General features: G+C 49.9%; 9 protein-coding genes across 9 annotated transcripts; 4 read left to right on the top strand and 5 right to left on the bottom strand.

Annotated features, from left to right (window-relative positions):
* Window positions 1-37: 37 nt before the first annotated feature.
* On the bottom strand, window positions 38-836 carry Pdw03_5484 (Cytochrome c oxidase polypeptide VIa; the record flags this gene model as incomplete). Its single annotated transcript, XM_014683345.1, has 5 exons — window positions 38-83; window positions 242-249; window positions 309-468; window positions 538-562; window positions 653-836. 5 exons carry the CDS (start codon window positions 834-836, stop codon window positions 38-40), a joined length of 423 nt encoding a protein of 140 aa, XP_014538831.1.
* A 328-nt stretch (window positions 837-1,164) lies between these two features.
* Pdw03_5483 (DNA lyase Apn2) lies at window positions 1,165-3,416 on the top strand (the record flags this gene model as incomplete). The annotated part of the gene is made up of 6 exons (XM_066101069.1): window positions 1,165-1,192; window positions 1,263-1,275; window positions 1,326-1,371; window positions 1,425-1,557; window positions 1,608-2,383; window positions 2,433-3,416. The coding sequence occupies 6 exons, from the start codon at window positions 1,165-1,167 to the stop codon at window positions 3,414-3,416; spliced, it is 1,980 nt and encodes a 659-aa protein (XP_065958009.1).
* Window positions 3,417-4,981: 1,565 nt separating this feature from the next.
* On the top strand, window positions 4,982-6,001 carry Pdw03_5482 (Mating type protein; the record flags this gene model as incomplete). The annotated part of the gene is made up of 2 exons (XM_014683347.1): window positions 4,982-5,321; window positions 5,370-6,001. The coding sequence occupies 2 exons, from the start codon at window positions 4,982-4,984 to the stop codon at window positions 5,999-6,001; spliced, it is 972 nt and encodes a 323-aa protein (XP_014538833.1).
* Window positions 6,002-7,161: 1,160 nt separating this feature from the next.
* Window positions 7,162-11,029, bottom strand: Pdw03_5481 (Cytoskeleton assembly control protein Sla2, putative; the record flags this gene model as incomplete). The annotated part of the gene is made up of 12 exons (XM_014683348.1): window positions 7,162-7,248; window positions 7,315-8,529; window positions 8,587-8,736; window positions 8,790-9,835; window positions 9,896-10,080; window positions 10,136-10,193; window positions 10,249-10,329; window positions 10,422-10,579; window positions 10,658-10,733; window positions 10,832-10,849; window positions 10,919-10,965; window positions 11,022-11,029. The coding sequence occupies 12 exons, from the start codon at window positions 11,027-11,029 to the stop codon at window positions 7,162-7,164; spliced, it is 3,129 nt and encodes a 1,042-aa protein (XP_014538834.1).
* A 690-nt stretch (window positions 11,030-11,719) lies between these two features.
* On the bottom strand, window positions 11,720-14,570 carry Pdw03_5480 (endocytosis protein end4; the record flags this gene model as incomplete). The annotated part of the gene is made up of 2 exons (XM_014683349.1): window positions 11,720-14,021; window positions 14,101-14,570. The coding sequence occupies 2 exons, from the start codon at window positions 14,568-14,570 to the stop codon at window positions 11,720-11,722; spliced, it is 2,772 nt and encodes a 923-aa protein (XP_014538835.1).
* A 907-nt stretch (window positions 14,571-15,477) lies between these two features.
* On the bottom strand, window positions 15,478-16,886 carry Pdw03_5479 (Hexaprenyl pyrophosphate synthetase Coq1, putative; the record flags this gene model as incomplete). The annotated part of the gene is made up of 2 exons (XM_014683350.1): window positions 15,478-15,639; window positions 15,705-16,886. The coding sequence occupies 2 exons, from the start codon at window positions 16,884-16,886 to the stop codon at window positions 15,478-15,480; spliced, it is 1,344 nt and encodes a 447-aa protein (XP_014538836.1).
* Window positions 16,887-17,441: 555 nt separating this feature from the next.
* On the bottom strand, window positions 17,442-19,512 carry Pdw03_5478 (Proteasome regulatory particle subunit (RpnC), putative; the record flags this gene model as incomplete). Its single annotated transcript, XM_014683351.1, has 4 exons — window positions 17,442-17,585; window positions 17,660-18,954; window positions 19,035-19,157; window positions 19,224-19,512. 4 exons carry the CDS (start codon window positions 19,510-19,512, stop codon window positions 17,442-17,444), a joined length of 1,851 nt encoding a protein of 616 aa, XP_014538837.1.
* A 532-nt stretch (window positions 19,513-20,044) lies between these two features.
* On the top strand, window positions 20,045-20,893 carry Pdw03_5477 (DASH complex, subunit Spc34; the record flags this gene model as incomplete). The annotated part of the gene is made up of 3 exons (XM_014683352.1): window positions 20,045-20,109; window positions 20,168-20,533; window positions 20,587-20,893. The coding sequence occupies 3 exons, from the start codon at window positions 20,045-20,047 to the stop codon at window positions 20,891-20,893; spliced, it is 738 nt and encodes a 245-aa protein (XP_014538838.1).
* A 1,777-nt stretch (window positions 20,894-22,670) lies between these two features.
* Pdw03_5476 (Transcription initiation factor TFIID subunit 12, putative) lies at window positions 22,671-24,609 on the top strand (the record flags this gene model as incomplete). Its single annotated transcript, XM_014683353.1, has 2 exons — window positions 22,671-24,287; window positions 24,355-24,609. 2 exons carry the CDS (start codon window positions 22,671-22,673, stop codon window positions 24,607-24,609), a joined length of 1,872 nt encoding a protein of 623 aa, XP_014538839.1.
* Window positions 24,610-25,918: the final 1,309 nt, after the last annotated feature.

Below are 25,918 nucleotides of genomic sequence, written 5' to 3'. Positions count from 1 at the left end.
AATATCGAGTATAAGGGAGTATTGTGAGCGACCTAATTTAGGTGGCCTTGTCCTTGTTGTGGTAGTTGACATCGGAGTTCCAGCTGTAGATGATGAGTCAGTTCTAGTTTTTAGCGGGTGAAATGGCGAAAATTTGTCATGCGATCCACTTGAAAGCAGTTCATCTAGTTGAAATTGCAGAAACCAGCCGTTGTGCAAAACAATGCATAGTATGTGGTGGGTTGGAGAAGTCGGAACTCACAAGATGGTCTATTCCAGATACGGATTAGCTTGAGTCTTCAGCACATAGCACAATTGGATGCACATACCTTATCACCGTCTCCCCAAGGGAAGTTCTTCGTGCGGATGTTCTGGTAAGGGTACTCGGTGCGCTCCTCAAGCGGGGCCATGTGCTCCCAGTGCTCCCAGTGCTCGGACCAGAGGTTGTAGGCGTTGAGACCGCCACCAATCAGGCAGGGGATCACGGCACTGCGAAAAGATTAGATTGTTTTCTGTCGTGAGGGCGTCAAATAAATGCAGTTTTTGATTGAAACGTACAAGATGGACAGCCTGCGCCAGAGGTCTGTACAATCATCTAGTCAGTAACGGATGTTGTCTACGGGCCAATGGCCATGCGGCACAATCAATTGAGGTCAACTATGGTGGTACGTACCACTGGTAGAGGCAGCATGGTGCTTAACGGCAGCTCTCTCGCGGTTGAATTCGTTGTCAACGATCCAAGAAGGCTTAGCCTCGGCACTGTTGAAACGGCGCTGAATGGTGGAGCGGACTGGAGCGGAACGCATCTGCTGCGAAGCACGCTGGGACAGGCGACCGAGATTGCGCTGAGGGAACATGGTGGGTGGTGCTAAGGAGTTGTTTTGGTGATGGAGGTTAAAAGTGGTGCGATGAGGTCCAAAGCCGTCTTTAGCGTATCCCCGTGATCTCCCGGATTATGTAACCTGATGTCATGAAGCCTGATATACAAGGCAACAATATCACGTGCTGAGTGTGCGATATGTATGGACGTCGGGAGAACTACTCCCGCAACCCATGACCTAGATTTAACAACTAGAGGAGGGTCTGGTCCTTGTTGACTTGACTTTTTCCACCAGTGCCTCGCCTCTATTGATTATTCATATCGCAAGAAATGCTGCCTTATCCCCTGATTCACTCGCGTCCAACATGGGATTCCGCATCACCACATGGAATGGTAAGTTCTGTCTGAAATATTGGGGATATTTGGAGTGGTGAATATATACCGACAGTTTATCCTTTTCTAGTCAATGGTATAAGGTATGAGAGAAATTTGCTAGTTGAACCTGTTCAGCGCTTATAACAAAAAGAAACCCGTTCTCCTATGAGCCATGGAGAGGGACGCGCTCATTCGAGGTAAGTTTGTATCCTTCAATTTTCTGAATATTTCGAGCTGATTTGGTCCAAAGTCCATGTTTGATATACTGGAGGCGGATATTGTAATTCTCCAAGAAACCAAGATTCAGCGCAAAGACCTCCGCGATGACATGGTCTTGGTTCCTGGATGGGACTGTTATTTCAGTCTCCCTCGAGTCAAAAAAGGCAATTTTACTACCCTATCACTATACAAACAGAAAGTTAACTGCTATCAGGATACTCGGGCGTTGTGATTTACACGCGCAATGCCACATGTTCTCCAATAAGGGCAGAAGAGGGCATTACTGGAGTTCTCTGCCCTCCGAAATCCTCAACATCTTTCCGCAGTCTTCCAGAAGAGCAGCAGATTGGTGGGTATCCAACATCCGATCAGCTTTCTAGGCCCGCTATGAATCCCGATGGGCACAAATCGGAAGAAGAGCAAGAGGATGTGAGCTCGGTGCCCGATGGCACAATAGACGCGCCAACCCTCGACTCCGAAGGGCGCTGCGTCATTCTGGAATTTCCTGCGTTTGTCCTCATTGGTGTCTATTGCCCTGCCTATCGCGATGAGAGTCGAGATACCTTTCGCATGGACTTTCTCAATGCCTTGGATTCTCGAATTCGCAACCTGACTGCGATGGGGAAGAATGTGATCGTGGCTGGTGATATCAATATTTCAAAGCAGAGCATTGATGCTGCTCATGGGATTGAGGCCATACGAAAAGGTACGATGACAGAGGAGGAATTTGTATCTGCCCCTTCTCGGCGTCTATTCAACCACTTGATGTCAGATGGCGTGGTTATTGGCGAACGTGATAAAGGCAGGGAAAATCCCGTCCTCTTTGATGTTTGCAGGTCATTTCACCTAGATCGAACAGGCATGTATACATGCTGGGATCAGAAGCTCAATACTCGACCAGGGAATTACGGCTCAAGGATTGACTATGTGTTGTGCAGCTTGGATCTGCGGAACTGGTTCTCCGACTCGAATATTCAAGAGGGATTGATGGTATGGGCTTCTCTCCTTTGTGTAGAACTATTGATTGACTGCTTTACAGGGATCAGATCACTGTCCTGTATATGTAGTCATCAAAGATTCTGTGAATCAACCCGAAGGCGAAGTAAACATTCGGGATATTCTCAACCCAACGGGAATGTTTAACTGTGGCAAGCGACAACAGGAATACTCAAACGAGTGCACATTGCCTGCTTCGGGGCGTTTGCTCCCTGAATTTGACATTGATAAGCGAAGAAGTATCAAGGACATGTTCGCTCGCAAACCAGCCAGCATCCCGTCAGGGCCGGTAAAGCTAGCTGCTACGCCGGCTAACATGCCAACAACTGAAGTCACGGAATCTACAGCCATGCACACAGCGTTCGGATCCACTGACTCGACCAAAACGGGCTCTGCGCTTATTACTGAACAAAATCAAACCCCTCAGACTGTTTCTCGCAAACGCTCCCAGCCTCTACCTATCAAATTCCCTAAACGCTCCAAGTCCGCCGTTTCAACATCTTCCGGGAGCTCTACGGCAGGACAAAAGACACTTACGGGCTTCTTCAAGCCAAAAGCTGTCGATGTACACGAAGCTACCCGGTCACCTATGGCTTCACCGGGACTCTCGACACCATCACTTCACTCCAAACCATCAGAACTCCCACGAGAGAAAGGGAAAGCCCCAAGGATCAATCTGCAACCTCCGGGGTCCCAAGAAGACATCATAAAGAAGGAAAATGGCATTTCTATCGAATGGCCGACAGCCAGCAAATTTGTTGACGACACAATAATTGACCCAATTGTCAGCAAGGAGGATTGGTCAAAACTTTTCGCCAAGAAGCCCGTTCCACCATGCGATGGACACCAAGAGCCGTGTATTAGCTTGACCACGAAAAAGCCCGGAATGAATCGCGGCCGCTCATTTTGGATTTGTCCCCGGCCTTTAGGGCCCAGCGGAGAAAAGGAAAAGGGTACTCAATGGCGGTGTTCCACTTTCATCTGGGCAAGTGATTGGAACTCACCGGTTGCGACGCAAGAGCAATAAAATGCATGTCCTAGAAAGGGGAGATGTCTCGGTAGCCAAAAAAAATTGAACATTCTATAACCACGTCAGTTAATAATTAAAGTTGCTGATGTTTATACGCTCGTTGTAGATTCAATAGGGTTGATTGTACACTGAGTGTCTCTGACGATCCAAATGTGATACTTTTCAAGAATACCTACTTGGGTAGACGTACGCACACATGACTAATGGAAAGCACTCATATGTTCTGAGGCCTTTTATCCTAACAAAATACGTCTATCAATGAGTAAGACAAAATGTGATGCTATTTAAGAAGATGTCATATGCCAAAATAGCAGCATGCAGCGGGCAATTCATTGCCCAGACTTAGCTGAAGACTTCTATGTCCTTTTTGACTGTCCGAGTGAAGCACTTGGTGTTTGCCATGTGCCATTCCACCTCCCCTCCCCTCCCCTCCCCTCCCCTCCCTTCCCCTCCCCCTATTTCAATTCTTTAATTGGGTGTAAATAATTTCTTTGTTTGATTTCTTTGTTTGATCTCTTTGTTTGATTTCTTTGTTTGATTTCTTTGTTTGATTTCTTTGTTTGATTTCTTTGTTTGATTTCTTTGTTTGATTTCTTACACATATTGGTCAGTCCCTCGTTTGCGTGGTTTGTTTACTTTGCTGTTGCTATAGGGATTTTCCATTTTTTTTTAAAAAAGTTCATCGTGGATAGGTGCCTTGTCAACACTTTGGCGGATGATACTTTGTCTTAGGTTATCTCCTATATCGACCATAGCATTTTTCTCACTACTTTACAGAACTAGCATTCTCTATATAATAAGAAACAGAATCACTGGTTTTGTTGCGTGTAGGTAGACTTTGATATGTTAAGGTTCCAAGGTTACCTGTAGGTGCGGGCGCTAACCCCCGGATCTGCAGTGCCACGTGGTGAACCCAGAAAGATCCACTTACCCGACCTGCATGTATACATCTGTTGTAGCACAGATCGAAACTAAGTTTTGATGAGTTATCATAATAAGTTTATCATGGCAGTTTTTAGGTAGAGGAGCTACAGTCTTATCAAACAACACAGTGTTACGGTCCGAATGGCCTGTCTAACATCCTGATCTACAACAGTGCACGACCTTGTTGTGGAAGTTGTACTTGACTCCAAAATGACTTCTTCCTTAGTCTTATCCCTCCAGAATTGACTTTCTTTGTTCTACTGTTACTATTCCTAACAAGGAAATCCCTCATAGAGCAAGATCTTGTGATTGGTGTTGCTACACAAACAAAGAAATCACATGTTTGTCACCTTCCTCTATGATTGGTGTTGCTGCTAAACAAAGAAATCGTCCCCCTCGTTGCCGACCTTCACCCAGCTTATTCCTCAGCCTCTAAGTTCCTATATTTGTTTACCACCCCACCTTGTTTTGTCTCTTCTTTCTTCCCACTGTTCTCTCCACCTTTTTCTTTTTCTTTTCACCCCACACCTTGTTTCTTCACAGATACCTCTTCACTCTGGACTCTCACTGCATTGTTTAATATGTCTACCACACTTGCTATTCCGGTCCCTTTGGGACATACCCCTACTCATTTTGAAATGCTTTTGTTTCGATACATCGAGACCTTGTCCTTTCGACATGCTCTTAGGGTGCTGGACCGTTGGCCTGAGGATTCTCCCGTGGGACACTATGCAGCTGACGTTCTGCGTGAGATTCCTGCAAACTACTTCCAGCAGCCTAGACTCTTGCCCACCGGGCCACGCTTTGTCTATGCCAATGGCGTGCTGGAACTGAAACGCATTGACGAAGCTTTGCCCATGCAACAACTTCACCCAGACTCAACCACCGGATGTGTTGGAACTGCCATGGAGGATGTTCTATCCCCTCCCTTGGAGCAGCGACGTCTCCGTCCTCTTAACTCTTTTATGATTTTCCGCAGTAGGTAGCATCTTTGTGATAGTTGATTCACTTCTGACAGTTTTTTAGGCTTCTGCGCACCCATGTTCCCTGGAATTCCTCAAAAGGTGAAGTCAATGGCCATCAGCGAAATGTGGCAAGACGATACCTTGAAATCCCACTGGGCTATCCTTGCCAAGGCGTACACTGTCATCAGAGATCATTTCGATGTCGACACTCCTTCACTTTCTATCTTTGTTGATCTTTGCCTGCCTTTGATGGGTTTTCTTTCTCGTCAGCAGTATCTCGCCTCGTCTGGTTGGAGTGTCCAACCCAATGGAAACAGCCTCAGCTTGCGCAAGATTGGCTCGTCAAATTTGCACAACATCGTTACTCCTATGATTTCTGTGGACCAAGTTGTGCAGCACTGCACAGACAACAACTTTGCCCAGAAACGTGACGAAGAGTGGGACAAGCACATTCTCGAAGATGGAGCTGTGTTCGCCGTGGAGCCATCATTTTCAGCCACCATTCCGGAGCCTCAGAACTGGGTACTCGGCGACGTTCCTCAGTGGCCAATCGAAGAGTTTGAAGTTGATGAGATGTACTCTACCCTTGATTCCGAGCGCGACCACGGCATTCCTGTCATTTATGATCCAGACAGTATCCCCTCCTACTCTACTACAATGGCAAACCTTGATCTACTTCTTGGGAATAACTAGAGCTCTCAAGTCTCTGCTTATCCCTACCGTGTTCTAACATGGCTCCTTCTCAATCTTGACCCCGCTCAGCGACACTTGACATGACCATCACCTACGAATCACAATTCACCATGCCATTCCTTTTTCTGTCTGCTTTCGATGACCGGTCCCTCACGAGCATACACGAATCGCCTTCACCAGTCGGATTTTCAAATGCACTTTTTCTCAAAACCCGCCCCCCAAAAAAATTGAAAACAAACCACTTTCAAAAAAAAAAATTCAATTTCCTTCGCATGTCGCACAATTCTCCTGTATTATTAGCCGTCTCTTCTTCCATTTCTTCTGTTTTCGCTCATGACCAGTTCTCAGGAACTGAGCTGACTGGCTTTCTTTCCCACGGGGTTTTCCAGACGCACTTTTCTTGCAACGTGAGTTTTTTTTTTTTGTACTTTAAATTGCAATTCAACTAGTGACTTTGCGCCAATGACCTTCTCTATTGTAGTATGTAAGTCAAAAATGGATTTGCAAGGACGCGTCTCTAGCATACAGTTGCATCTTTCCCATCATGGGCACACAGCAATATATCGATGACCAACCATTCCTCCAACTACCGTGTTTCTTGGATTGCGAACCAGTCATTTCCATTGCCTTACTCGGAGTCTACTTGGGTCTACATATTGCTTTGACCTCGAGGCTCCAACCACCCAGCGACGCGTAGACCCTCGATTCTTTGTCTGTAGGCTTGAGATGATGTCTCGATACCCTTTGTTGGTAACCGCCGCTAATTGAATCCACCCGTGAATCGGTATGCACTGCACCCATGGTTCCCGCCAGTCGGGTATGGAGACAAGGCTTGGCATGCAGCCTCGAGCAGGGGACATTCCGGAGACTTCGGGACGAGCCGTGCATGCGACCGTGCGCTCTACAGGGTTGTCTACTTGGGCCAGAACAGGACACGGATACAGGGGGAGTAGGTCTACAAGCTACGATGATTCAGGGAGCTGGGTAAGTTACTTGCATTCGCTATGGGAAATCAAAACAGGAGACTAATTACGGGGTTTGGGGAGATGGGCCCAGGCCGAAGAACGCAAAGTGCGACACGGAGGAAACAGAGCTCCTCGGAATTGAGATGCGGAATGTACACGGACAGCCAAGAGCGAAAGACACATGCGACGATTTCCCTAATCCTCCTGGTAAGAGATCTTGCGCATTTCGCCCAGACGCTGGCGGGCGCGAGCGAGACTGTTCTCGAGTTGGAGGATTTCGACCTGTTGAAAGGATAACAGATTAGCATTGGGTGGGTGGGATATCAGAGGAAATGGGGCGTCACCTACCTGCTGCTCCATCTCGCGGACCTTGAACTCGTGAGAGCTCAGCTTTCCATAATCCTCTCCATCATCGCCGTCGCGGTTCTTTTCCCTGATTATATCCTGCACCTGTCGCACGAGGGCACGGCAAGCAGCACCAACGGCCTTGCTGGCGGTCTCCAGCCGGTCCTGGGTCTTGCTCATGAATGTTGCCTTGACGCGACTGGCCGCGACAAGCTGGGCAGTGCTGGCTGCGACATCGTTGGAGGCGACAATAAGTTGCTCGGGCGAGTTGCGGCCCGAGATTACACCATCGGCAGTCTCGATCAATGTATTGGTCGAAGAGGCTACTGCTTTAGCGGCAGAGATTAAGCCCTCCGTCCACCGGTTGTTCTTCTTATAGAAGGCGGTGCGAGACGAGCTTCCACGGCCTTCGCGAACAATCTCCTGCTGACTCTCTGTGGCGGCCTTGATCAGCTCTGAGATTGCGTTGGTAACGGCGATAGCGGCGGCAAGAATAACATCGTTGATGCGTAGCTCGTAAGTCGAGTACCCATCACGGGGCTTATTCTTAAGCTTAGCCAGACGCTGGGCAGCCGCGTCAATAGCATCAGCGGCCTTGAGTAGTTCCTGGTCGACAAGGTCACCCAGATCACCACTGGTGCTGATCTTGGTATTCTTAGGAGCGAACGAGTCAACCAGCTTCGACAGCGCCTGTAGATCACGCTGAACTTCGAGGTTGTTGTTGATAACAACATCAGTCTTCTGTAGTGGTTCCAATCCTTCGAGACGGAACGACTGCAAGCCACGGAAAAACCGCACGGTCGCCTGAGCAGACTTACGCGCAGCATTCACTAGGTGATCGGAGCTCTTATCGTCGGTGGCGAAGCGGATAAGACCCTTGGTGTTGCTCAACACATCCGAGATAGATCCCGAGAAGATGGACACTGTGCGGATGATCTCAGCATGGGGGCTATTGGGACCATCGGCGACAAAGTTGTTGAAAGCTGTCGAAAACTCGGTGGCAGAAGCCGACGCCTTTTCGATCTGCGAAAGGACATATGGAGGAGAGGCATTCTGGTTACCAGCTTGCATGGACGAATCCAGTTCATACAGAGCGTCGTCGACACGCTGCACACCAGTCTGCAGCACGGAATCGATAATATCGTTAATCTTAGCGACTGTGCCGTGAAGCACAGTGTCAATCTGGCTGTCTAGCGCATGGTCGACATCGCCTTGGCTCTAAAGTGGAATATGATCAGTACGCAGACATCGAATGTTGTTAACATCACCACTTACGAGTCTCAACTCCTCCAGTTCCTCAAGAGCCTGGTCCATACCAGCCTTGTACACCTCAATTTCCTCGTCCTTCTCGCGAAGAGCTAGGTTAAGGTCTTCCTGGCGGTCGTTGTTACGACTAGAAAATTCGTCCAATGCGCGCGTTTTAATCTATAAAGGTCAGTTTGAATCACAGATTTAAAGATGGATGAACATTTACTCACTCGAAGGGACTCCTCCAGGTCAGCCATTTCGCGGTTATACTTGGACAACAAGGTCGAGATCTCGGTGCCCTTGGAGCGTTCTGCGTTTTCAGCACGCTCAAGAGCCATGCGAAGCTCACGCTTGACCTTCTCCAGATCATCCTTGTTAGTTCCCGTCAGACGGTCACGGTCATGCAGAGCACGATCACGTTCCCGAATCATGTCAGCCAGCTCCAAGTTCTTGGTCTTCAGCTCGCGCTCCAGCTTCTCTCGTCGGTCAATTGCCTCTTGTGCGGAAGCTGCCTTGAGTTTGAGGCTCTTGGTGGTCTGCAGAAGATCGAGGTGCTCTTGTCGAAGCTGCGAGTACAACTTGGCCAATGCCTCGTACTTCGATCGCCAGGTGTTCACCTGCTCTTGCAGGGATCGAATCTGATCGTCCTTCGAGGCATTCTGCAAGTTCAGATTCGAGGTCAAGTGGTTCATCTGCTCCTCGACCTCTTTAACACGGCGGTCGTATTGCTGCAGCATCAGCTGGTCGCGCTCATACTGTGCACGGGCGTTAAGGTTTTCCTGCTCTAGCTCTGCCAGCCGGCCTTGTGTCTGTGTCTGGTACTGGTCGCGGAGAAGCTGCTCCTGTGCCAATCGCTGTTGTTCCGCCTGCAAACGCTGCTGTTCCTCGAATTCGTTCTGGGCTTGCTGTTGGGCGAGGATTTGCTGGCGCTGTTGGTCCTCCCACTGCTGCTGCAAGCGTCGCTGCTCCGCCTCGTACTCTTCTTGTTGGCGTTTAGTTTCGTTCGTCCAGAAATCATTGATCGGCTCTGGTTCAGCAGAGACCTTCGGTGGCGGCGAGGGTTGTTTTTCCACTTCTCTCGCCGGTCGTCTTGGAAGAGCTGGGCGATCGTCATCTTCGGCAAGCAAATTAGGCGGATCTTGTGGCAACTTCGGGATTGTGATGAGCCCTGTCAGATAGCGCAGGTTGGAGCATTCGTAGTAGAACCGAACAAGACGGTGGTGCTGGGCATCATATCGGCCTCGGAGTGGCTCAAGAGCTTCGTCCTCTCCAGTGGCTACAGGAAACATCAGTCAGCAGCTATTGCACAAATATTCCAAGGGCCAAAGCAACATACTTGTGTGCATGGCTCGCAACATGCTGGTAACGAACTTGTAGATACCATAACTCTCCTGCACAAGTGGCACCAATGCCGAGATCCGACATTCGTTGTTCGTGCCGGACTGGAAGTTCGAGAAGATGAGCTTTTGGAAGGAATCGATTTGATCTTGCAGGCCCATCAAATCGCTGATAGTCTCGTAGCTGTGTGACTGTCAGCGCCTCTCTCCCTAGTCGCAAAGACCAAGTATGTACCCACCCTTCGTTTGGATCGTTGATCGACTTTAAACTAATGTACTCCTCGTACTCGAACAAGCCTGAGACTGTCAGATACCAGCCCTTCACAGTACTGGGCAACTGCGAATGACATACCATTGAATTCGGGGTGATTGCGGTGGAAGTTCAGTTTCGCCTCGAGGAAGAAGACATACTCCCGAATGAGCGGCGCATATCCTATCGAGAACTGTCAGTATACGGTCCGTCGCATGCGTTGCCACTCCTAGAGCAGAGAGCAATTGCGCAGGCGTCCTGCGTGGAATACATACCTCGAACGCCATCGCCTCCAACTCCTCGCATCAAGCTATCAATCCAGCTGGAATGTTGCTGCGCCTCGCGGACAACCATAGGGTGACCCTCCTGGAGAACCTTGTGTATCGTGATCAGGGCCTTGAACGTCTGGACCTCGTCGGCGAGAACGGGCTGCCTGTGAAGAACGAAGCCGTGTCAGCCATCTCGAGAACAACGGCCATTTTCCATGACTTTCGGTTACTCCAAAACGTACACTTTCATGCCAGCCCAGAACGCCGCCGATGACTTGTGGTCCCACGTATAGACGATGCAGCTCCGCACATGTTTCCCTACAGGCGCGGAGGATGGTCAGTTCGATTCGGACGGGCAAAGCTGAGGCGGCATCAATGGATTCGATGGATGGCAGTGAAACATGATCAGGACATACGTTTAGGGGCGGTTTCCTCTGTTATTAAATTGTCAGCTCATCATGTCCATTCTCCCGCATCGAACTCGTCCTCAATTAACGACATACCGATACTGGTGGCCTTGCGAATATTGATGGCCAAATCGGCCTCGGTCCTGCGCAATCTTATATCAGACAAGAACTCTCAAGATAATTTATCGGTTCTGCTTACCGACTCATCGTGGACGTTGGGATGTGTGCTCAGGGGGAAGGGAGTGGACGAATGTCAGAAAGTTTTGTCGCGTTGACAAGATCTCAAACCCGGACAGCGCACAGACGCTAGAGATGAATTGCGCTGACCGTAATAAGCGGATTATTCGAATCGCGAAGCGAAGGGGAATTGGTGAAGCACCAAAAAAGACACACGTGGGAGTTCGAGCAATGACGTTGATGGGGAACGGGAAAGCTGGCGCCTGTCGGGAGTCTTGGCGACGCCTAAGCCGATGCGGGTTTGGGCCACGGCTTGGATTTAAGGCATTGTCTCTTACGAAGGCTGTCTCGGTTTACGTACCAAACATATATGATGTATACGGTGCAGGCCAGGCAGCAGAAATGAACGAGGTTCATCTGGGCCAATCTTTACGGTCTGCTTGATCTACTTCGTTCGAAACAACTTGTGATTGACGTGAATATATTGAAGCTCGGAGGGTTAGCTACAAACATAAAGAAGACATTTAGGGGACTTGGGATAGTTTGTGCGAGAGAGCGAGCGCATGTAGGGACTACCAGCCTGACATGGAGACTTCTGTCCAGCACAGCAATTTGACCAAGGAATCAAAAGGTCCGAAGGAGCTCGTCTTTCAGTTCAATAGTTGCATGAGTTGATATGAACCAATCCCCTCTTTCGGGCGGGGGCGAAAGAAACGAGCATTACAATGAGGGCATCAACACCCTTCCAGTAGGTGGCAAGGCATCATGATTGTCTGGAGTTAATAAAGAGGGCGTCTGATCAACAGAGCGCAGCGATTCAACAGCGGGCAACTCTTCTTGCGCTTCGGAATCAGTCTCAAGCTGTCCAGTCTTGAATGGTGTCTCACTCTCGACAAGATTCGGGGCTATCAGACTAGAGTCTAGTTCCAGGTCCCCAGGGGCCGGACTATTTGGTTCAGATTCGTGAGGTGCTTCCACCACGAGCAGTTCATCAGTGCCTTGGTGATTCCGCACTTCAAGGGCCATTGGTTTCCTGCGAGGTAACTGCGATAGTGGGGCTTGTTGGTCTCCTGTCTTGGGGTGTTCAGGCACTGTGTGTGCTGCCACAGGTTTACGCTTGGGCAATGTTCCTGAGTTCCTCTTCAAGGCATATTTATCAGGGCGCGGCAAGGGTGTTCCAAGAGGTGGATGAGGATGACCTCGCCCAATCGGTTGGTTAAGCGTGCCTGGAGGAGCCCGTGACGATTCCTGACTGTGATTTGTGTCACCTTTACCAAACACGCTCCAACTCCATTTCTTGGCGGCGGCAGTGGCTTGCCCAAGAGTCATTGAACCAGAAGACCTGTCATCGGAAGGTGCTAAGGATTTGGTGGCGGCATCATTTGTGCTGCGCCGTGAAGCCGTGTCGCTGACGACGGATGTGGTAGAACCACCCCGGGGGTTCCTCAAGCTGGAGAGGGACCCGCTCTCCATGCGAGTAGAAGAAGGTCTTTGAATAACACTTTCATGGGCAAAGCTAGCGCTATCAATAGAATCTGCAACCAACGACTCACGGCTATGGACCGCATTTTCTGGCATTATAAGACCAGCCGTCGGTGGCGAGGTGCCTGGAGTTCCCTGCGGGGAGGTAGGCGGGGACCGGCTTGATATCTCTATCATGGCGCTTGTTGCATGACTTTTTTCTTCGCCTTTGTTCTCCGAAACAGGCTTTTCCACCTGGGCATTGTCCGCTGTGACTACAGGGTCTGCAGCATGAGAGAGGGTCTGCGACTGAATAGCTCGGGGCAGCGGTGTGGTTTCCGATCTCTCAACACCAGTGGAAGTTGCAGTGGAACTGTTCGATTGCTGGTCCGATAGGGAAGATTTCAGCCCTTTGCGCGGTTTGATCTTCGACTCAGAAAGTATAGGCACGCTCATCGTGCGATCGTCCTTGGACTTAAGGACTTCAATGGAATCACTAGAAACGCTCTTCGGGGTCGGGGGAGCTTCGCCAGATTCATCAGGTATCTCTGGTATCTCTACCTGAGCACTCGACTCTGGAGTTTCGTGTTGCCAGATGCCACCGCGGAAAGCCTGGCCGAGGGTATTATGGAAGGGAACATCGTCCCAGAAAGGCAGAACGATGCTCTCTGCCACTGCTTCGCGGATCTTACTCTCTATAGTGCGCAGGATGAGACTGTAAGTGATTTGCTTGGAGCTGACAATGGGTTGGATGTCCATTTCCATCTTCGGCGTGGTTTCGAATGACATCCAGACGCGATTGCTGGGTGGGGGCTTGAAGCGTACCAACAAATGGCCTTCAAGTTTCTTCAACACAACGGCAAGGACAATGTCGACCTCCCTGGCCTTGAACCGAGGACCCAAGTCAATGCGTACAGTCGCCGAGATTTCGACACGGAAGTTTCCGGTATATTGCAGATCGGCCTCCACACAGCAATTACCGTCCACCGTCAAGTCCTTCAGTCTTGGGTTGGTGATGAATGGAGCCCCTTCGCCCATATCAATTCTCTGCAAGCCGATCTTGCTTATGAAATTAGGTTTGTTGGCACGAGAGATCTTTTTGACGATCTTGCTCCGCACGAATTCCTCCAACTCAGGTGTCCGGTACATGGCTAGAAACCACCTTCCAAGAAAGGCATTGATCCAACGTGTCTGCAGCTGCTCTTCGGAGGAATGCAGGCGCCGAACCAATGTGACAATATGCTTGGTATCAAACTCTTGGTGCTTGGGTGGACGATCAGACGAGTCCCACAGGCGGTTTTGATTCTGCAGCATGGCGATATAGAAATCCTCCTTCTCAGACAAGTTTTCAGAGAAAAGATAAAACGGCGGAGTCGGCCCTCCTAGATCCCCAAGCGAAGCCAGTCGCCGAGAGAGGCATATGGCGTTTCTTTTGAGCCACAGTTCTCCTTCTGGGATATCCCCTTCTCCGCCGTATATGGTCACATCGTGGTGAGCAAGAGAAATGACATACCGCACCTCGACCTGATTGGCATCATCGTAAAGCATCAAGTGGCCATGTCTGAGCACATATCATCCAACATCAGCAATCCGCGCTTAAGTGACAAACAAACTTTACATTCAGACAGAGAGAGGCATACCGGAGAACTATGTAGAAGACATTCCGCGCCCGTTTCGTGATCTTCCCATTCGCCTTCGCCGGATCGATACTGGGTGCCTGCTTTCGATCGAACAGACTCCGGTACATAGTCTGGTACACGCTAGGGCTTTCGGCCGCAACGACTTCCCCTGCGGGAGTCGTTCTCTCGGGGGGTTTCCCATTGACACCACCAGGAACATATTCACGACAGACAGCAAAATATCCAGCAGCGACGTCAGACTCGTGGGTACGATGAAATTTCTCTGCCAGCTGGTCGGTGCCGGACTTGAGACTAAAGTCGTCATCGGTAGGTTGGCGGACAAGGTCGGGCACTCTCTCGCATGATTGAGGCGGTTGCGGTGCAGATGGAAGGGTCAGGTAGGCGTAGAGGATGATTGAAGATAATGCCAGTGGAATAAAAGTGAGTCCACCGAGGGCATAAACGAAGAAGAAGCTAGCGAGCGAACCCATCGGGAACCAGTCGATCAGTGCGGGCGGGTCGAAAGCTCCATAGTTTGGGAGAGCGACCTCCAACAGCTAAGATAGGACAGGGCAAAGGAAAAGAGACCGGCTCTGGAAAAAAACGAGCGAGCTAAAGGACAAAGAATTCTGGCGCGCAAAGAGAGTCAAGTTGCAGGGAGTTGAAGCTTCCACAAGCACGGGATGACGGAGGTACCTCGTACCTCGGCATTACAGGTTTGGTATTTGTATGTCATCCAAGTTTACTCCATTTAACCAATGTAATCTTGTATTTTTCGAGTTATTTTGATACACACTGTATCATTACATGCAGATTCCTTTGTATCCCGCCTGAATCGACCAGCTGTCAGGAACATCAAAGGAATCTCAGAAGTCAACAACCTCACCTATTCCTGTTTGAGTCGGTTCAAATTGCATACAGTGGTCACTATATCCCAAGCTGGGCTTTGAAAATTTGAATTGCACAAAGGATTCGATAGCTCTCCTCTTTATGCAGTGCAACAGTGACTTCAAAGACCCAACGAGGTTATCCCAAAGCGCGTGAAAGGGGCCTCATACGTAAAATACAGAATCCTCTATTCTAAAGACCACGCTGATGGATTCAAAGATGGTTTTTACTTCTGCTTACGCGATATGAATATAGTTCGACAGCTGGCTTGTTCAGGATTCAGGCAAATACTATGAACATCCATAGAGTAAGAAGCAGCGTATATAACACAAGGAGAGAAGAGAAGAAAAGCTTTCTATTGGTGAAGATCAAGTATATATCCAAACCATCTAAGACATCTAAGTGTACATAGGCACATAGAAAAGAAAAAAAAAACACTGTCACTTGAAGAAGCAACAGGGGACGGGCAAGCTGAAAGAAAAAGATGTGTACATGGGAGCGCAATCTCCTCTACTTCCTGCGATTCATGGTCTTCTCGCACATCTCGATGAGACCGGTCTTGGCATCACAGTCTGGGAAGTCGCTGATGGCGGCAATGGCCTTGTCGGCGTATTCCTGGGCCAGAGCACGGGTCTGCTCAACACCATCGCTGCGGTAAACGAGATCACGGGCCTAGTGGAAGCAAAGGGTTAGTATAGTCGTACTAAGCAAGTTCGCACGCCATTTTGAACACTCACCAGCTGCACATCACCCTCCTTGCGGAACTTCCGTCCGACCAGAGGACCAAGCTCCGGGTTGCTCTTCCACGCAAACAAGAGTGGCGCAGTCGCCAATCCAAGCTCCAAGTCTGCACCAACGGGCTTGCCCATCTCAGCCTCAGTGACTGTGTAATCCAACATATCATCAACAAGCTGGAAAGCCAGACCTAAGTTGCGGCCATAGGCGTACGAAGCCTCGATCACCTCCGGGGCACTTCGTCCCAGGACCGCAGCGGAACGGCAGGATTTGCTGATGAGACTGGCGGTCTTCAGGTAAGTCTTCTGGAGATAGTAGGCTAGTGTCTCTTCGGTATAGACGGGTCTCGATTCATCTTGCGCAGTGTTCTTCAGTTGCATGAACTCGCCCTCTACCAGATTAGCAATGACAGTGGCCATGAGTTCGGTGACCTCGGGGTCACGCAGACGAGCCAGCGCTACCGAGGCACGCCCGAGCAAAAAGTCACCCGCTAGCACGGCCATCTTATTTCCGAACGCTAGGTTCGCGGAGCTATTGGCGCGACGTGTCACGGCATTATCGATGACATCGTCGTGCAGGAGAGATGCTGTGTGGATCAACTCCGTAATCTCGGCCAGTCGTCGTTGTGAAGGTAGGATGTTATCATCTCCCGGAACGTCATATTTACTCTCGGCATTCGGGGTCACAAGCGGGCTCATTTCTGGGTTGGCGTCTTCAAGGATAGATGGGGCACTGAAGGGGGAATCGACTGGGCTCGGTTTGTCCGTGTAGGCGTGGTGCTTGCGAGGGTCCAAAGCTGTTGCTTGGGACATTAAGAGGACAAGCATGGGCCGCATGTGCTTACCCTCGCTATGAGTGTAGTACTTGGCGACCTTGTCCAGCGCTGGGTGGCCCGATCCAAGCAATTGTCGGATGTTCTTGGTGAGGAACTTGAGCTCTTTCCCAACCATTCTCAATGGGTCGACGGAGATACCTGGAGGCGCCTTCGGCATGCCCTTGAAGATGGCCTGAGCCGCTGACACAGCAGCTCCAAATGGCGAGGCATCCCGCCGGCGCGTCGGATGGTATTTGCGGGATTGGAGAGCAATATGCGCGAAACGGAGGTCATCGCGGAGGCATTGGGAACAGACAGTTGTTCGTGATGAGAGGATCAGCCCGGTGGCCGATACGGTTCGAGCTCCCATGCTCAATGCGAGGGCTCTTCAATTGTAAACGAGGGAATCCAAATTAAATCATAGGAACCTAATCCCAGGAAACGATACCGATGTAGGGGTGTTTGCGGAGTACAAGAACGAACAATCTTGCGGGCGGGAAGATTTCGAGCTCTCTCGGGTCGGCACGGACCCGGTGCTACGCAACCAAGTATGACCCGGCGACCTGTTATCGACACTAATGTACTCTTAGAGAACAGCATCAAGGGGATGATTGTTCTAAGGGATCATTACAGTTTACCGGCCATTGACCACTCCATGAACATAGGATTCTAACAAAGGCACAGGGCAAGAGATAATTCCAGTACAATAGACACAGAAAACTGCGCCGGCTATCCTTGTCCTGCATCCTGCACATGCCCCTTCGTACACATCCGACTAAAGACCCAGAATAAGGAAAACAAGTTGCATAATTAACACACAGATTGAATAAGGCCGCTACGAGGTAGAGCCCCATGCATGGGACCAGTGCGGTAGAGGGGGAAGAAAAAAATGCTGCATCGATTAATGGAACAATCACACTCCTCTTTAAATGGCATCGAAATCACCACCAGCATCTTCATCATCCATGTCTCCCTCCTGGATCTCCTTGGCAAGCTCGCGCTCTCGTTCCCGAGCTTCTTGAGCACTCTTGAGCTCCAGGCGGTGTTGGTTCATGGGGAAACGCATAGCCTGCGAACAGATGAGTCGATGTTAGTAAAGGCAAAAGAAGAAAAAGTTTCATTGAGAGAAACAAAATGACATACCTTAACACTCTCATCGTGTAGGGCTAGACAGGCACGGATACGCTCGTGGAAGGCCTCGCCAGGTTCTCTAGTGGCGTAGATATCACCCACTTCCTTGCTCTTCATGAACCCGCGCTCGTGATCAAGCGTGGCTTCGATTACACCGTCCCGAATAGCCTTGGCCACAATATACTCAGCGGATTCTTCACTGTCGAGTCCGAGGCGAAGGCAGATATCCCGCAGAGAGATACGGGAGTAAGACAGCGACATCATACGAATACCGGTTTTGATGACATTCTGTCGCAAACGCAAGATCAAAGTGTATGTGCCATCTTTCCGGAAAGTCTCGCTGTGGGTGTTGACAATGTTGACGAACCCATCCAGGTCAGCAACACTAACTGCCTGAGAAAGCAACAGATAAGGGTGCATAGCCCGTTCCAAAGCCGGCTGACGGAAGACCGCGCGGTCGGGAATATCACCCATCAACAGCTCGACAACGACCAACAACTTATGGGAAGCCTGATAGAACCCACGAGCAACCTGGCTGGCAGGTGACTTGCGGGTCGCCCCAATCAGATGGCTATGGGCCTCGGTGTATTGGAGCTGGATGGCACGGATGCGGCCGAGGTAGAACATGTACCGAGCAATCTGATTGTTAGACGCAGCCACGGGGAATGGATTGTGCGAGATCAGGAGATCTGCCTGTGAGATATGAGACGTGGACAGGTAATTGCGAAGCAGCAAGGTCATCACAGTAGCCTGCGTATCGACATCTTTACGGAGCACAGCCGTGCGCAGTGCCGCCAACAATGGCTGGCGGATAGTGGTAACAGCTGCCGCGGGTGAAGGAGGAAGCGGAGCGACTTGCTCGAAGAAGAGAGAGTAGTAAAAGTAGGCGCGGGCGGCGAGAGAATCTAGCGTGCGGCGGTTCAGTGCTCGCAAGCGCTCGATCAAGCTTGTCGAGAACTGGACTCCCTTCTGAATCTCCCGTTGATCGAACAGGTATATCTGGACGAGAATGGAGAGATATGCATCCACTTCGGCAAGGGTCTCCTTGGGGATGGGCTTCTTATCCGAGTCAACTTCCATCTGCGAGCCAGCTGGAGCATTCTCGAAAGCATTGATTTGGCCAAGAGCTTCCAAAAGGAACGAGGCGGTCGAGCTAGAAGGGGAATAGGTTTCCACAATGACTTCGGTGAGGACCTCCGGGGTGAGGTGTTTCCGCATCGACGATATCGATCGCAGAACACGAAGGGTAAATCTAGGGTCGAAGTGGGCAACGGCTCGCTCGAGCAAGGTGAAGTTGGATTTGATATCTGAACCCATGCCAAACAAAGAGGCAATGATTGTTAGAAATATGGACCTGTTTTGAGCAAGGAAAAGGACTCAGACAAACCTTGAATCGCCTTAGTTGTCGGGTCGACCTCTGGCTCGGTATTCTCAGCATCACCATCCTCCGCACCTTCCATCGTCACATCCTCATCCTTGCCAGACGATCTGGAACCCTTGGTTTGGGGCACTACAACAGTCATCTTCTCGTTACTTTTGCGGTCCTTGCTGGTGTTGGATGAGGATGTAGGCGCACCTGCCGTATCCTCTCCCATCTCAACATCTTCGGATCCATTCACACCATTCTCGGTTGACTTGGGACCATTCGTATGCGACTGATCATCCTCTCCCATGCTGCCGTTTGATGCGCCCTGTGCTTCTTTCTTGGTCGGAGCTGACTTGGTCTTGTTGGCGGCGGCACGAGTCGTGGGCGCCTTGTCTTTCGCACCCGAGCCCTGAGTGTTCGAGTTTGCCTTTTCACCGTTAGCAGATGAAGAGGTGTCGGATTTATTGTTTGATCGCAAAGAACGCCTTTCGGCCGGCATCTTTCTCAAGCTGTCGAGCTTAGCTGGGCAGCCACCAAGCTATCGGAAGAAGTAGGGGGAAGGTCAAGTGAGCACGATATGAAGACAGGAGGCAGAAAAGTAATCTAGATAGCCAGCTGCTAAAATCACGAGTATGATGAAGAAAAATTCGTGCGGACAGATGATTGAAGTGGATGGGTGATGTGATGTCAAGAGATGGAACGAACGGGCGCAAGAGACCAGATGAATGCTTAGTCAGTGGAGCTTACTGGGGCGGCCTCAACTTTGCACTTTTGAGCTGTTAGAAAGACGATAAAAGGACATTGAAAAGAAAAAAAAACAAAGGTTGGAGGAGAAAAAAAAGGAGAATTATCTGTAAACTAGAATTAAACCGACGCTATCTCATTCAGTTGATTTCAGCGTGGCTAGACATGGTTGCAAATACACAGACACATTCTGAATTGAATGCCTCAGGCAATTTGGCAGCTTTCCTAGTGTAGAGCATCCAACCACTCATCCTTCACCATCCAGAACTCTCAAAACGCCCGCCAATATGTCGCTACTCAATTCTCACCTAGAGCAGATCACGCTTTCTTCCAATGCTATTGCCGACTTGCCGTTAGTGCTTGTGACATCCCTCGACAGCCATGTTGCTATCACTAACATAAGCATTCAGGTTCCCTCCCCCACGTATTTTTACCACTGCATTGTTGGGCTCCCACGATATCACAGCCTTGATCCGTGATACAGAAGCCCACGAGCGAGCACTCTTCCAGGTTGACCCCTCTACCAAGGCCCATGGATCCCAAAGACGCGCTACACGACGCGGGACTATGTTCCCTGCTGAGACCGAAAGGGAGTCAATGGCAAGCCGCATTTATTCAGCACGGGACAACCGTAACCAGTCTGCAGTGGCAAGGGTACTGGGACATGATATGATGGAAGAGATCAAGCGATCAGCGGGTACCTCCACTAGAGGACCCCGCGGGGAGGTTAATATTGAAGTGCTCCTTCGCGGCGCCGAGATCCTATGCAAAGTTTAGTAAGTGCCACGTATCCGAAAGCAACTTTTATTTGGACCTAACCAGCTGCAAGTCCGGTTGCGGGCGCACAGGAAAAGATTGCCAACCTTCGCTATCGGCATGAGATGATCAGTGAGTCCATAGCGCAGTTGGAAGGTCGGGTTGCAACAAACACTGCAGAACTGGATCAGATGAGACATTCTTATGAGGATGAAGATGATTTTTCCCCTGCACCGGTGGCACAATCAGAGGTCCCAGAGGTCACTGACGAGGATATTGAGCAAGAGTTGGCCGAAATCCGAGTCTTGGAGCAGAGAAAGCGAAGGCTAGAAGAGCGGGTTACAGGCATGGATCGGGATCTCGGTGGTTTGATAGACTGATTCTCTTCGTTTGTGAGGGTTATATTCCTGTATTGCGGAATACTTTCCATCGACTTCTTGTCTGCGTCCTCACCCAGCAGAAAGGGACACCTTGCTCTGTGGACACCCCCTCCGGCTGGATACCACAACTTTCTCTCAATCAAGAGTTTTCCTGGTTGATGACTCGCCACTGGTTTACTTTGCGCCAGTCATGTCTACGATGGTTATTGGTGACAACAGGGTTTGGCAAGTAGTCACCGAGTGAACTCAGCCAGAATAAGCTCCTTGGTGCTGCAAGCTGCTTTAAATGCCGAGCCTTTCTTCCGAGCAAAGATCACCGTTGGTTCACTTTCAATTGTCATCAATCGCGCACCTCACATCCAGCGTCTAGGTCATCGCGACCAGTGACCTCTGGTGTCCACATATTCATGCCAAATACTCATGAGACATGCCCATGATATAGCTTCCGATAGTTATGAACATCAAGACCAATCCAACAGTCACGATATTGTTGCCAAGTATCAGCAGGATTTGGCTACCAAGTCTAACGTAATCGGACCTAAAAGAACCTGATAACTACCTTAGAAACCCTAAGAACCTCTAACAGACTCGTTGTACATAGCACGTACAATGTACTATTGCCTTTTCTCGTTAGATTTGTAGGCTCTCAATATATCTTGACCAACAATTCGATTAACAGTATCGTTAAGCTGTGGGATAACCCCGATCCAGAATCTCAATCGGGGGACCATATTCCTTTTCGATATGCCTACAAAATAAAAGTTCCATGGAGAGCCTTCACCTTTTTTTGCAGAATGCCAGGGAACATCGGGGCGCAAAAGCCTCGAATCAATTATCACGAAGGTACAACTTACTGCGGGAGATTCGGAATGATTTCAGGAGTCATAGGCGTCGTCTCCTTTATAATTGAAAACTCCTCAATCGTTCAAGAGAAGAGAGGAATGGGGAGAATAAAAGGTAGCTTTTGTCAGTCGAAACTTCAAGCCTTAGATCCTCGCTCCGCGGATAAGAAGTCTTGATTGACTTGAAAATTGTAAGACAGTAGTCGGCCGCATCGAGAGCCCCTAACAATCTGATTCATCTAACTTGATATGCTCATGTGTCTTTTCAGATGTCCGTTCTTAGTGGTGTCATAGGGGCTGATCACTCTACATCATGCAAAGGCTATGATGAAACATAGAAATAGGGAATAACTACGATTTAGATAGAGGGATATCCGGTCCCCTAGATTGTCAGACCATCCGAAAGTAGCATCTGTCAAGTGAGCCCCTGGCTCCAGCGCTGAAGCCCCGGGGGTTCGGGGCTTTGGGGCTTTGGGGCTTTGGTTCTCTCCAGGGCTCATGAGCAGCCCCAGAAGTTGTGGACTGCCCCGTTTCAGGAGTTATGGGTATTATATCAAACAATACCACATGCATCACTTGATCTTAATGGCCAAAGAATATCACATGCAATGACAAAATTTCCATCTCAATAAACCAAACATCTAGTGGGAGATGGTACTTGGTAGTTTCATAGAACATTGGCCTCTGTTAAAGGGCGGATGCCAAGACCGGCCCAACCTCCATCACCGCCGTCAAAAGTTGTAATCTGCCGAAGCTGAAGTCCGTTGCATTGGGACTTTCCTGTTATACCGTTTTTGCAGCATAGTATAGTCTCGCTTTAATATTCAGGCAACTACAACCGGCTCTTACTATTAACACAGACCATTTCGCGTCGATTATCCTGTCTCCAGCATCATTTTAACTCCTCGGCAGAGCACCAGTACATCATCGCAGAAATGGATGGGTCTCAGGGCCAAGCTGGCCAAGTTGGCCAGCCAATGGGTGCCCCGCAGCCACAGCACTCGAACCTCATTCGAACCGATCAAGTGCAGAAGTTACCGCACCTCAATGACCAGCAGAAGGCCCAGCATACCCAGCTAGTGCGCAGCCTCTGGGATCTGCTGAACACCCGCGATCCACAGACCCACGAATACCAACAAGCGCATACGAAGCTCTCACAGCTGTCCCAGAACTTGATGAAGGGGATGCGGGTTTTCCAGCAGAACCGACAGCAGGCAATGCAACAGCAACAGCACCAGCACCAGCAGGCGGCAGTGCAGGGACAGCCAGGACAACAGCCACAGCAAGGGCAGCAGACACAGCCTGTACAACAAGCTCCCCAGGGAACGCAGGGGCAACAGGGACAACCGGTCCAGCGAACGCAATCCAACAACCCTCAAACGATCAATCAGCTCATCCCACAAATCCAAGCCCGAGTCAGCGCGCTCAATTTTTTCCTGCCTCCGAACGTGACCCCCGAGCAGGTGCAGACATGGATACCCGAGGCTCGCTTGCGATACGGTATCGCTCTTCAAAAGCAGGAGGTTGGACGGGCTCGAATGGCCGAGCTTCGTTCGTCATATGCTCAGCGGCAGGCTCAGGGCAATATGAGCCAAGAGGAAATGCAAGAATTCAAAAACCGACAGCTGGCAGCTGAAAAGCTTTTCCGAGAGGGTAGTGAGTTCTTGAACAAGTTCAAGGAACAGCAGGAAAGCTTCAAAATTCAATCTCAACAAAATCCACAGAGTCAAGCGATGAATCAGGCAAATACGTCCGTCAATCTGAACCAAGCCTCAGTCGCACCTCCCGTGTCAGCTCAAAATTTACCCAATTCCCAGGCTGGAACGGGAGCAAACCCTATGCAATCAGGGCAACCTCAACCCCCAGCTCCTCATACTATCAACTCAGCGGTCAACGCAGCGCGCCAAACTGCCATGTCTCCCTCTGTCTCTCAACCTGGACAACCACCTTCTGCCCAGTCTGCTGGAAACACTCCAGTCCCAATCAGTGCGCCACTACCTCAAGTGCAACGTCCACAACCACCATCCCAGCAAGGAACTCCGGGGGGGCAAGTCACTTTCAGCCAAACCCCCCATCCTGACGGCTCCACCTCCACACCACCTGGGCCTCCCCAACAGGTGAACCAAGGCCCGCCTCGTCCTCTCTCACACCAGGCTGCTATCTCACAAGCCGCACAAACATATACCAACCCTACCCCTCAGCAGCAAACAATGAATCAACAAGCCCAGGTCAACCAGCAGGCTCACCCCCAGGGTTATCTTGCCAACCGTCCAGGTGAAACCCCCAACCGCAACACCAACATGGCAATCCCCAAGAATCTGCATGTCTCCACCCCCGAGCCCGTCTCGATGCCAAGCTCCCGTCCTTCTCTTTCTGGTGGTCCCAGCCACGGCGCCATGGGCATGATGGGCCAGCCCGCGATCCAGAAACACCCCGGCTACGTCCTGGAAGGTGAAGGCCAGCGCGTGCTGAGTAAGAAGATGCTTGACATCCTCGTGCGCCAGGTCACCGGGGGCGGCGAAGGAGAGATGCTGACTCCAGATGCTGAAGAGGTAACATTTTCCCTCTCCAAAGGGAGAGACCAAAAAATGGATATCCAAAATGCTAATTTTTCCCCAGTTCATCCTCCAAATGGCCGATGACTTCGTCGACGAAGTCATCACTCAAGCCTGTCGCCTCGCTAAACTGCGCCCCTCCTCGACCCTCGAGCTGCGCGATATCCAGCTCGTCCTCGAGCGCAACTACAACATGCGCATCTCAGGCTTTTCAACTGATGACCTCCGCACTGTCAAGAAGCCCCAGCCTACTCAGGGCTGGACTCAGAAGATGTCTGCTATCCAGGCTGCCAAGGTCACTCAGGGAAAGAACGAGTAAGATGAAGATGCCAATTGCATCACGGCTGCTATCGCAATCTCGCGTGCAGATGGTCTGGACTGCCTTTTCAGTTATGTTGCACACTTTGCCTTGCTTTGCGTTTCATGTTCCTTTCTCGGAGCTCAAATGGGGGTGTTTCTCTTTTCCTTTTTCTTTTCCTTTTTCTGTCTCTATTTTACCCCTTTTATTGATTCTCTTGAGAATATGGCGTCTACGTGATGAATGGGCTGGTCTTACATATCTTTCTTTGCTTGTTTTATTTGACTCGCGTTTCATGGTTGCAACGGGGTCTTTTTAGTGGGCTCTTACTTAGGTCCATCTCTGCTTTCTTGCAGCCCAGTCTAAGCTGTGCTTGAATAATGAATTGCCTATCCTGGCCTGCCTAGGTTTATTTCGATCAGTGTACTGGTAACCTTGTGCATGCATGTGCTGACTTTGGGCTCTACTCTTGTCTACTCCAGTCTACAAGAAGATATTAGCATTTGGGGCGACTCAATCTCTAGCGTCAAGTCTTGCCTAGGCAGTAACCATTGTATGACTACCACCTGCACAACATACCTAGGCAGATGGTTAGTCACTGTGTGCACACTTGCGTTCACGGAGTTTGCTATATACATAGCATCTACTTTACAACTGGTCGACTTTACCATTTGCATTCGAAAAAGAAGTATTAAGGAAGGTCCCACGCTGAATTCTGCAAAGTTATTTGCCCTAAGCAAATAAGAAGCACGACATCGAGAGATAACATGTGGTATAGTGATTGGTACAGGGTATGGAGAGAGACTCGACCAAGGAACGAGGAACAAGCAAACCAAGGAGAAAAGAAGAAGAAGAAGAAGAAGAAGAAGAAGAAGAAGAAGAGAAGAAGAGAAGAAGAGAAGAAACAGGATACACAAGAGATACAACAAGGAAAAAAGCGTTCGATGAACGAAAGGAGGACCGGATTTTAGGCCCGGTGATAATCTTTGGCCGTGAGGGCGTGCTTGGAGAACAAAATTCAAGCAAAAAGAACAAGAAAAAAAAGGAATGAGATGGTTGGTCAAAGGATTGGATCATCGATGTGACGTTGGCACAGGATAGGACGATAGCACTTATTAGGCTGGAGACGAGGTCTGGTTGTGATATAGAGTGTGACAACGGTATGTTCGATCAATGAAGGTGGAATCTGTACGGTCCTCGGGTAGCCCGCGGACAGTATAGTGTCGTGGCAAGCAAGTCTAGAGAGAATGAAGGCGCTTGAGACGACGAAGAAAAGAGAAAGAGTCGGTGACGCTGAGTCTTCGGGCTTCGGGCTTTGTCCAAATGTTCC

The sequence above is a fragment of the Penicillium digitatum genome, chromosome 6, assembly GCF_016767815.1.
Source record: "Penicillium digitatum chromosome 6, complete sequence".
In the NCBI taxonomy this organism is placed as follows: Eukaryota; Fungi; Ascomycota; class Eurotiomycetes; order Eurotiales; family Aspergillaceae; genus Penicillium; species Penicillium digitatum.
This window is presented reverse-complemented; position numbering and strand designations above follow the sequence as displayed.